The 11,287-nt window shown below is 45.4% G+C and overlaps 1 protein-coding gene across 1 annotated transcript; it reads left to right on the top strand.

The window, feature by feature from the left end:
- Positions 1-8,422: 8,422 nt before the first annotated feature.
- On the top strand, positions 8,423-10,632 carry LOC111068873 (alpha-N-acetylgalactosaminidase-like). The gene is made up of 8 exons (XM_022358632.2): positions 8,423-8,858; positions 8,917-9,094; positions 9,148-9,408; positions 9,460-9,621; positions 9,679-9,818; positions 9,893-9,965; positions 10,025-10,189; positions 10,255-10,632. Exons 1-8 carry the CDS (start codon positions 8,680-8,682, stop codon positions 10,369-10,371), a joined length of 1,275 nt encoding a protein of 424 aa, XP_022214324.1. The 5' UTR covers positions 8,423-8,679; the 3' UTR covers positions 10,372-10,632.
- Positions 10,633-11,287: the final 655 nt, after the last annotated feature.

Below are 11,287 nucleotides of genomic sequence, written 5' to 3' on the forward strand. Positions count from 1 at the left end.
TATTCCGTTGGCGTAATAAATAATTCCGAAAGGACTACGAGCCGCGAGACTACTTTAACCCTAAGACAGGTCAGAGGAAGGTAGACGCTACAAGACGTTCTATTAATAAACTATATAAATTCCGCTTATTTTTAACCGATACCATTACTAAATTTGTGGAACGCCTGTCAACGGAGAGCACGACAGGAAGCCTTATTGCCCTAAGCTGGCACTTCGAGAATCTAAAAATACTTTACCAACTTTATTTTAGGTATTTGAATTTTATTTAAAAATGGAAAATTGCTGTTATTTTAAAAATGGTAGGTGCATAAGCATTTTATGTAGATACTTAGCAGCTGGAAAACCGACTATGTACAAATGCAGTTCTGAAAGCCCGTGGGGCAGGGAAAAAGCTCAACGTTTCTGGTAAGATATACAATATTATAATTAGCTATGTACTAGATTGCAGGACTAAGTAAACAAAGTTGGGCTTCGGTATTATAGAATATATATGTAAAGCACTCGGCAATAAATGCCTAATTTATGCAAATGAAACGATTTTCAACGGCTGCTAGTCTGAGGCTGAGGCGGAGATGGAGATGGAGACACAGATGCCAGCCCGACAGATGCCTGATGTTGACATCTTTACCCAGCCACGCTACGCCCCTTTCGCACTAATTAGCATGGGAGGAAGTTCAGTTGGGGGTTCGACAAAACTGGATGCAGTACCTTCTCCTGTAGCTCTCGCAGGGCCAGCACACGGCTCGAGATTTCCGCCCCTGATGTTCCGTTGTGTTTGGGCCCGAGCACCACTCGCGGGCAACGCCAACTAATTAATTGGTACTTTTGCATGTTGCTACGAGTACTAGCCGGCGAGAGCAAAGTAAAAGAAGTGCCTCCGGTTTTTCCTGCCTCGTAGCTCTGGCACTTTCTCTGGGTCTAGCTTTGGCACTGCCTTTGACCAGGACCACGACGATTCCGAGCGCTGCCACACGCTGACGTGTGCGAAAGCGGTGACTGCGAGTGCCCGCGTGTAGTTTCTCGGTTAATGTGGCAAATATGTTAACAAGATACTTTACAATATGCCATAAAACACAAAGACAAGCCGCTCAGGAACCCCAACCGGCAAAAGTCAGCGGAATTCTACGCTCTGTTTACATAGGTTTCACCCAACACAGGACATAGCCTCCCTTTACTTTCCTTTCCTTTCCATTACGGGAGACTCGAATAGACGGAAACCAACCCCAAGCACAGCCAGAACGGAGTGCCCACCCCACCCGCATTCCTGCTTACTCAGATGTGTTGTAAAATTATGCATTAGTTTTATGTCATTATGCGGCATATTAAAATCTCCTTAATTACGAAACGTAATCAACAAAGGTTCGGTGCACGTTTCTGCTCCTTGCCTGGTCCTCGTACTCGTCCTCGTTCTTGTCCTGATGCTGTCGTGGTCCTGAGGCATGGTGCGCATTTTGGGCCTCGACATGTTTCGTCCTTGTTTACATTTTTGTTACATTGCTACTGATGGGTACGTGATATGTGGCCCCGGCAAGAAAACTCTGAGTAAACGAAAATGTCGGTAGCTAAATTATCATGAGTAGTCTAAAATTTTTCATTCTGGGTAATGTTTGTTTACGCACTGCTCTACACGATTATGTACACACATAACTCTATGAATAAGCAAATTTAGGGATGTACACTGTCCCAGATGCGTATGCAAATATATTTGGTCCCATACAGATACATTTGTACACTCTCCCCACAAAACTAGGTGAGTTCTACATATTCTTTGGGAGGATCAGCAGTCGAGTCCTCTTACTGAGTCACCAAAACAATAAATGATTAATAATTACTTTTCGGGCAGCCACTCGGTGCTGCCAGCCCATTGTCCCCGTCATAGCCAGCAGCAATGGAGCAAAGGCGGATTCAACGGCGGATGAACACAAAATACAATCAGACCATCCATAAATTATCTCACGGCGGTGGGGTGGAAGCTCAGACCCATCGCGTTTATGGGCCTTTAATTGGCTAGAATTGTGTGAGTTAAGTGGGTTTTGTGTTATCGGCCCATTAATAAAGAGAACAATACGGCTGCTTCGACGCGCTGTGCATTTATAAAATACTATTGCAAATTGAGCCAAATAAAGTTGGCGCTAAAAAGTGCATTACTTATACAATCTATGAGATAATACCCCTTTTATACGGCAAAGAGGTCGGCTTATTCCCCACTGCCCAAGGAGCACGTAGAGCCAGGCAGCCAGGCAGCCCAGGTAACAGTAGTAGGCAGGCAGACAGCAGCAGTCAGCAGGAGTCGGCAGGACCCGATACCAGAGCACTGGCAACAACAAAAGCCTATTATTCTGCACGTAATAAACATAAAGTTGGCGCAATTTGTAACATAAATTTAAAGGGCTAACGTAAATCTTAGCGGCAATTATGTGTTTGGCAACGCGCCGTATACGCAACGCGGCGCTAGCAGGGTCCATAACTCATGCGCTTCATCTTCAGCGTCAGCGCCAAAAGCGAAAGGGAAAGCGAACTCGAACGCAACAGCAAAAGCAAAGCAGCGTCGCCGTACCTCCATAGAGACAACTCAGAGGAGCATTTCAAAGCTGGACGAAGGAGACGCAGCCCGACAATGAGAACCGGAGCCGGGGAGCAGCTAGCGAAAGGAATTCAAATAGCCGTAATTTATCACGTTGAGATTGCAGCTTCGCATTCGCACGCGGCGGGAGCAGCAGATGATTCGACGCCCCAGCGACGTTGGGTTGGAGGTCGTGGGATGGAGGCTGGGACGGCCTCCGGCCTACAGGTTCGTCGTGGCTTAGGAATGTAGAAGGATTATGCCGCTGTGGAAAGAGATGGGATGGGATGGGATAAGTAGAAATGCCGAGGCCCAAGGCGATGGCGGAACGCAATTAGGCGTGCGACGAGACCGCGACCAGGCTGCTCCTCCTTCCAGGTCGACCCCGGCTATATTGGGATTTATGATTTCCTTTTTAATCAGATTTAATTTAATGCCCGCGATAAAGGTAAAATAATGCGCGAAGATTTATCAGCGCTAATTTCACCCAAAGCACAGACTGGGGCAGCGATAAATGTGAATATCATAGTTGCAAATGGTTCGTCCATAGAAATCTCTGGCGCATAGAAGGCAACAACACAAAGACAATCAGATCCAATTTCTCACCGACTTGATTGAAAGGAATCGTACAAAGTTTCCGGGAAAAGGAGATTAATTAAATTGACTATGGAAATAGTATGTTTTTATCCTTTCCCGACTTAGTAAATCGAGTTCGATTTCCTAGCTTTTGCTCAATGCAAGGATTACACAAAATGCAAATCCCTTTCCAAGGTACAGCAGCGATAACAGCGATGGCTCAATTGCAGCGGAGATGTTTTAGGTGTGTTTACAGCACCCAGGAGCAGAAACAAACAGGAAAAAGATGGCCGAGCATTACGGGCAGCTGTTGTGGCAGGAGGGGGGAAGCTCAGAAGAACTCAAGAGCAATTCCAAGCAAATACGAGCACTACAAACAAAACACTGGCAAAAAGCATGAAGAGACCATGCAGCACCACGCAGCACCAACCGGCGAGTGGTTCCGCGACGGCCCTAATCTCCGGGCGGAGCCATGAACGGCATTTCGCAAACTTTGGCCTGGGTTCATATTTTATTCAGCCGCAGTATCCGCCAGCAAGTGGGCTGCCTCCTCTACCTCTGCTGGGGCTAAGGCTACAGCTGTAACTTCTTCGAATTTGTCTTGGCTCTGGCTCTGGCTCTGGTTCTGCGTTTATTTTAATTTTTTTTGTGCTGCTTAATTTTTTTCCTGCTTTCATTTCGTTTTACTGCCTCTGTCTTAGTCCGCATTTCGCGTTTCGCTTTTCCCTGTGCTGTCGCCTTCCGTGGGCCATAAAACCGAAAGAAACGAGAACAGAGCTGAAAGCGTAGAAATTCAAATCATTGTCTTGCGACTTGTTACCGTTGCTTGCCCACTCTCAGTGTCAGTATCAGTCCCATTCCCATTCTCAGTACCACATTCAATCCCAGTCTCAAGCCCACCGCCCTCGAACCCCATCCTCGGAAGACCTTTGAGAGCCCGAAAGAGAAGGGCGCACATAGTGCCTCCCCGACTTTTCTGTGGTATCCTTAAGAGGAATTGTGCTGCGGTTGGGGGACCGCCCATGTCCTTGGCAACCTGTGATAATCGTCTTGTGGGCAGTTGCCGCCATTCCACTACCAGTGCCCGTTTTTGTTGTCATTTGTTCAACAACTCTGCGGCTGCCGCTGTGGCAGTGTTCTGCGGTCCCTGTCCGGTCCGGTTCAGTCGCAGTCGCGGTCGAGCTCGGTTGCATGTCCTGGCTGAGCACCAGACCAGACCACAGCAGGAGAGCGAGAACGAGGTCGATCCGGGCATCCTGCTCAGCATTTATCATTTGATTACAGTTTGACGGCCAATGTGACTTCGCGACGGGGTCGGAGACAGTGGCACGGGATTGGGAAACAAAGACACAACGGGTGGAAAATTAAATGTTCTTCTCCGCTGTTGATTGTGGAAAGCTTTCTGTTGTTACAGCTGGTTTATTTGTTTTCCGTTGCTGCCGCGGCTCTTGGCGAGCAATAAATGAAATTTACTTTTTAATAAGTGTGTACATTCCGCTTGTCGGCATCTAAATATTTGTTATGAGGGAGTTGAGTTGTCGCTCGTCATGCATATTTCATAGCCCGGCAAATTGAATTACAGCCGTTCGCTTGTCCCACCAAATTGAATGATAGTAAGCGAGGTTGTGCCTTGTGAATGACTCCGCCGCACTTTACCACTCACTCCGCGAATATTTGAATCCAAAGAAGACTAATTTTTGCGGCCGGGCCATTATACTTTAGCAAATACTTACAAGTCAGATTAACATTAAACAATCTTTTGCTAATTAAAGTTACAGTATTTATTTCGATATATCAGTATTAACGCAATTTCGTTTTCTTCCCTCTTAGAGACTAATGACAAGAAAGCGAATCTTAATTTAATAACTTCAATAATTTGTTATTTAATCAGTTACAGTAATTACAAAAAACGCACTTAATGTTTATTTTTATACCCGTATTCAAAAAAGAGTTAAGGGTATTGTTGAGGCCAACAGCGCTGTTAACATAGCAGCGTTAACAGTCGGTTGACAGTGTTGCTAACAGCGGACTGTTAGCTCGCTCTCTCTCCCGTGACCTTTGCTCTCGCGCTGCTCAGTCACGATCCACTCGACTCTCCAGCACTGGCGCCAGCATAATGCTGCCCAAAATACATAGTGGGAGTCTCTCTTCAACTACGAACCGTTTACAAGCGCACATCAACCCCCAGCTGTATCAATTACCCGCAAATATATACAAACATTTAATTGACGCCTCAGACTACTTTTATTTGGGAATACGGTCTTTGGGAACCTCCAACATCCACCCTCCTACAATCAGGTAAATTAGATTTGTGGTAAAAGTGGATGTGTGTAACGCAGAGAAGGAAACTTTTCCGACCCCATAAATTATATATATTCTTGATCAGCATCAAGAGCCGAGTCGATATAGCCATGTCTGTCTGTCTGTCCGTCTGTCTTTCTGTCCGTCTTGTTGAGCGCCTAGATCTCAGAGACTATAAGAGCTAGGGCAACCAAATTTGGTTTCCACACTCAGTGATATATCACTGCTACAAGTGTATTTCAAAATTTCGCCCCGCCCCCTTCCGACCCAAACAAAAGACGAAAATCTGTGGCAGGCACAATTTTAAAGATACGATAAAACTAAAAAGGTAGTATCGTAGAGAATGCCCATATCTACCAGATTGCCGAATCTGAATCAGATCGGTTCATAATTATAGCCAGAATGAAGAAATTAATTTTCTGTTGGTTCTTCCGCCTTCTTAACCCACAGAACCGCTACCTATCTCTTTCTCGCTAGCACACTCTGCCGCGTTCAGTGCGCGAGCAAGCGATGCCACCTGGTAAAACTACAAATGACTACAAATGTTTTCACAATTCGCACAAAAAGTATGCACACGTTTGACGTAAAGTAAGTTTTACTACAATGAGCTAGTTTTTGTAATGCTTAATTTAAGAAAAACAGAATGCTTTCAATATAATTAATATTAAATATATTGCTCCGAATTCAACTTAAAAAAGGTGGCATTACTGTATTAACTTCGAAAGTCCGAATCGCCCTAGGTGGCCACCTCGGTCTGCAGCGGATTGAGATCGGAATCGTTTGTTATGGACGGCTTTTTGAAGGAGCCGACAGGGCTGGAGAAGGAGAGGAGACAGCGGCCTCTGTTGTGGATCCTGGGAGGCTGTAACAGGGTTGCACGGAGGGAGCAAGGCGGCAAGGCTAGAGAAGGAAAAAAAACGTGGTCGTAAAGGTTATGTGGAGAGGGTCAGTTGTTTCCGGGAAGAGAAGAGATAGACCAGAGAAAATCGCCAGTAACGCTAAAAGAAAAAAGATTAAAAAAAATAAACCCGCATGTATTAAAATAGCAAATAGCCACACATAGTAACCCCATCATGAATATATTTAAATCTGAATAATACCCTGCGCCCAACTAGCCCCGTCACATATTCACATACAAATACCCACTCATTCACAACAGCCTCATTCGCACTATATATCTTTATTCCCGGAGCTACTTCTCGATTCACATTAACTACATATATTTTCTTTGAGTTAATAGTCCACAACACATGAATTAAAATGAAATAAAATACAAAAAAAAAAAACAACACAAAGTATTTTAGGATAGTTTTTGCGTTAAAGCCCGTCCTATTAATCAATGTAAGCGGAGTCTATTTTTTTCCCCCGAACTCCACCCTCTTTTACATTTTATGCACATGCAATAATTACTAACAAGAGCTCTTTTTAGTTTAAGTTAACCATTTAAATTTGCATTTAAAATTATATTACAGCCGGTTTGTTTACCTTAAAAATTGGGATGCCACCTCGGGCAAAAAAAAATAGAATCCGTGTGTATCTTTTTTGAATGTTAGTATTTTTATGTTAGTGTTCCGCAAGGTGAAAGTCAGTTAAAGTAAAAATGTTTTAGGAGTTAAGTAGATTTATAAGATGAAAGAAATAATGAATTATATTTGAAGATTTGAAAGGAAAATGAAAATGGAGTAGAGATCCTTAGTTGGGTGGGACGAGAAGGGCGGAAGAGTGAACCAAATGTTTTTAAATGGGAGCGCTCAACAGGTTGAACGCTCATGGAAGGGAGGGACTCGCGATGGTCAAATACAACACCGACTGACCCCGCCGAAGCGAGTGCCAACGAAGATGCGTGTACAAATAAGATCTGCCCGTTACACGCAAAATAGTATTTTTTTTGTTAAATCCGTCCCCTGGCTATCGGGTCGGAAACACCCCTGACGTCCCCGAGAGCTAGCCGGGAACGATAGACCAGGGCGGCAAAAAGGCGGATCATAACACGTTAAGTGAAAATTCAGTCAGCGGATTGAATAGTGATTTACTAAAATGCTTATTTTATTAACTTAACATTGAAGTATTATAATTAGAGTACTGTAAATACTTAGGGAAACATCATTCAAATATTAAGGAGCGCGCATAGGTATCGTCCACCAACCCGATACATGCAGTGGAGATGCAAATATAATATGTTAGAATACATCGTATAAATAATATCGATAAGTGAAGAATCGGAGATCGAGATCGAAGCCGGGACTTTTTCGTTGGAATACGAGCGGCTGAACACTTACCAAGCGAAATAAAAAGATTAAACTACCTACCTGCCCCCTACAACATGTATAATGTAAAAATATTTGGATGAGGGTTAATCACCAATTGAACAACCTTTATAGGAAAGTAAGATTCGAATCGGTTTAGGTGTGTTTTATGGGTGTATTTAATCAAATCGCTGGGTAAATTGTGAGCGATTTTGATTCCGCGGAAAAATCAGTGTGTGTGAGGTGATTTTCCAGTGGAAGTGATTTCTGTGGCATCCCTGTGTATATTAGTATCTCCACTGTTTATATCCACTTAGTGGAAGACACCAACGCACGCTGCATATTATTTAAATGTTAATGTTAATCAAATGTTAAGGCTAGAATGAAGAAAACAAAGGCGAAACTCGCAAGAATTGCACAGAGGCATACATTGTATATATGCATGTACATATGTACAGCGGCTAACGGCGGAACAACAGAGAAACAGGAGCAGCAGAGTCGTAAGCTAGCCGTTATATCAGCAGTACTTTTAGGCGTACCGTTTAAGACTTTGCCAGTCTACCTCGAGTTCATATAACCAATAAACATTCAATTAAACATTATCTTACATTATATTTCATTCAAAACTTAGAATAAGCTTTGCGCTACACACTGAAGTTGAATTTCCGAAAAGATTTTCCGGGGTATAGTCAAAACATTTTTCAAATTTCTACCCATCTAGTTTACATTGTTTCGGATACATTTATTTCGGGCAGTAGTAGCACACGAAATCAAAAATCAATATAGATATTGATATTGGAAAACCATACAAGTTTTGGCTCACATCTCGTTCCCGTGCCTGCAATTGCATAAGTATCTGCCACCCAGCCAAATCGGTTGCCCCTTTCAGCGCTAAGGGCATTAGTTCCATCAAGCGTTCCACAAGTCACGGCAACAAGCAGAGCGGGCACATCAATTACCTCACCTTCGCATCGCTTCTGTTTGCAATTCGAGATGCCAAGCAGAGAACGCCCTTCGCATCTGTTGTTGCTTCTGATCTGCTACTGCTCTGCTCTGCGATATATCCACGGCCTCGAGAATGGACTCGCCCAAACCCCTCCAATGGGCTGGATGCCATACGAGCGATTCCAGTGTACAATTGACTGCGCTCGCTTCCCTAGGGATTGCATCAGGTAAGTGACTCTGATTGGCGGAAGCTGCTCCTATTGCTATTGCTATTCATCGTTATAGTGAGTCGCTCTTTAAGCGCACAGCAGATCTCCTAGTGTCCGAGGGTTATGCCGCCGTGGGATTCCAGTACTTGATAATCGACGACTGCTGGATGGAAACACTTCGCGATTCGATCACTCAGAGGCTGCTGCCCGCCAGGGAACGTTTTCCCAGCGGAATGGCTGATCTTTCCGACTACGTAAGTACTCCAGCATTCCCTATGCAAAAGTGAGCAACAGCATTCATCCACAGATTCATCGACGAGGCCTGAAATTTGGAATATACCACGATGTGGGGGAGAAGACTTGTATGTTCCTGGGTCCTGGGGCTCGGGGACACTTTCAGCTCGATGCCCAGACCTTCGCCGATTGGGGCGTTGACTATGTGAAGCTAGACGGTTGCTATGCCACTGAGTCCGAACGGGACAGAGGGTATCCCGCCTTCGGCAAGGCCATGAACAGCACTGGTCGGACAATGGTCTACTCTTGCAGTTGGCCGTTCTACAAAGAGAAGGTGGGTCTTGGGACATGCTGGGGTACTTGGAGATAATTCTTCCCCCTTCAGCCCGACTACAGGTTGATAGCGCAGCACTGCAATCTCTGGCGATTCGCAGAGGACATCACGGACTCATACACATCAGTCTTCAAGACAATGGAGCACTACCGCAGAAACCAGCAGCTTCTGTCAGCACATGCGGGCCCTGGTCGGTGGAATGACCCGGATATGGTAGGTATTCTTCGACTGGGGTATTTACATACGTGTGCAACGGCTTCCCTCCCCCAGCTGGTCCTAGGCAACTTCCGACTGAGCTACGACGCCAGCCGATTGCAACTGGCCATATGGTCGGTGATCGCAGCCCCTCTCATAATGACCAATGACCTGGAGACTGTGCGTCCGGAAATAAGGGAACTTCTTCAAAACCGGTCAGACACACTCACCATTCGTATATGACACATTGCACTCTGGTTCATACTGTAACACAGATTTCTGATTGCAGAGAGGTCATAGCTATAAATCAGGACTTGCTTGGGATGCCCGGCCGGTGCGTCTTGACATCGAAATATTTCCAGGTATCCTTAGTCAGTCTTTCGATCTGTCGGAAAAGACACTCCACATGATTCCTTTTCAGGTCTGGCTGCGTCGAGTCACACCGGTCAACGACCTTGGCAAACACTCATTTGCAGTGGCTTTTGTCAATCTGGGGGGCTTCGACCACTGCCCCTTGTGCCCTCGCACAATCGAAGTCGGCTTGGAGCGCCTGGGTCTGGACAGCCTCACGGGCTACTATGTTGTGGTAGGACCAAATGGAGAACCAATTGGAGAATCCCTAATATGCATTTTCGGCTTTTGTTTTTTCAGGACCTGTTCAACAGCAGTCGCAGCTTGGGCATGTTCAAGCCCTATGACGCCTTCAGCACTCGAATCAATCCGGAGGGAGTGACGTTCTACAAGTTCACAGTAGTACCCGTCTACTGATGGGACCAGTATTAAACACAAGCAACTACAGGGTATTCACAAATGGTGGGTGGGGTCTATGAACTCGTCCATGCACAGAAGCCACTCAATGTTCACATCTACTCGAGTACTTATGTATGTGTGTACACTGTACATATCCAGAAGGCTACACAGATGAATATTTATCAAAGTAAGCCAGTGGCATGTGGCATGTGGCTGTGGCTGTTTTGGCGCTGGTTATTGTTATTCGAAATAAATATACATAGAGCTCGCTCCACATTATAAATAACCTCGTTATCCCGAGCTTGAATATGATTTTGACAAATTAGGTTTAGTCATTGTGTGTTGCCGTTGCTGTTGCCGTTGCTGTTGCCGTTGCCCACAAGTGGGAGGAGGAGGGCAAGGGCATACAGAGAAGCCATTTGGCTATTTTTAGTAGTGACTCCAGGGACGGATGCGGCCACGGTATCGTATCCGACGATGGCAATACATATATTGTATAATCCATAAACAAAGATGCTGAGCTGCTGACGAAAAGCCATCAGGCCATGTCCTGTCCGTGACTGTGTGTCGTGTACATGCATGAGCAACGCCCTTGCAGGGGACGGGGACTCGTCATCCTCAATACTTGTGACAATTTATTGACCAAATTTCGTCAAGCGATGAACCTTACAGCGAGCATATTCAATTTACCCGCCTGCCACATTCCCCATCGCCAGCCACAAAAGCTTCTCCCGCCCCCCTCCTCCACTGTCCTCTGGTCTCCTCCGGCAGGGCTGGGAAAACATCAAAGGGGAGGGACGGAACTGGATGGGGCGCAACGGGTCTGAATGGATGGACGGATAGAGAGTCGGCAGCACACCTGCCTCCTGCAGCCATGCCTCCTGACAGGGATGACGACGCCGTCGCCATTATCCTCTAATAAATATTGATTTCG

The sequence above is a fragment of the Drosophila obscura genome, unplaced genomic scaffold (genome assembly GCF_018151105.1).
Source record: "Drosophila obscura isolate BZ-5 IFL unplaced genomic scaffold, ASM1815110v1 contig_109, whole genome shotgun sequence".
Lineage (NCBI taxonomy): Eukaryota > Metazoa > Arthropoda > Insecta > Diptera > Drosophilidae > Drosophila > Drosophila obscura.

Excerpts from the sequence above, each read along its gene's own strand:
- LOC111068873 (XM_022358632.2), top strand. The coding sequence starts at position 8,680 with ATGCCAAGCAGAGAACGCCCTTCGCATCTGTTGTTGCTTCTGATCTGC. Across the intron at positions 9,966-10,024 it reads TGACATCGAAATATTTCCAG|GTCTGGCTGCGTCGAGTCAC; the intron begins GTATCCTTAGTC and ends ATTCCTTTTCAG. Across the intron at positions 10,190-10,254 it reads TCACGGGCTACTATGTTGTG|GACCTGTTCAACAGCAGTCG; the intron begins GTAGGACCAAAT and ends TTGTTTTTTCAG.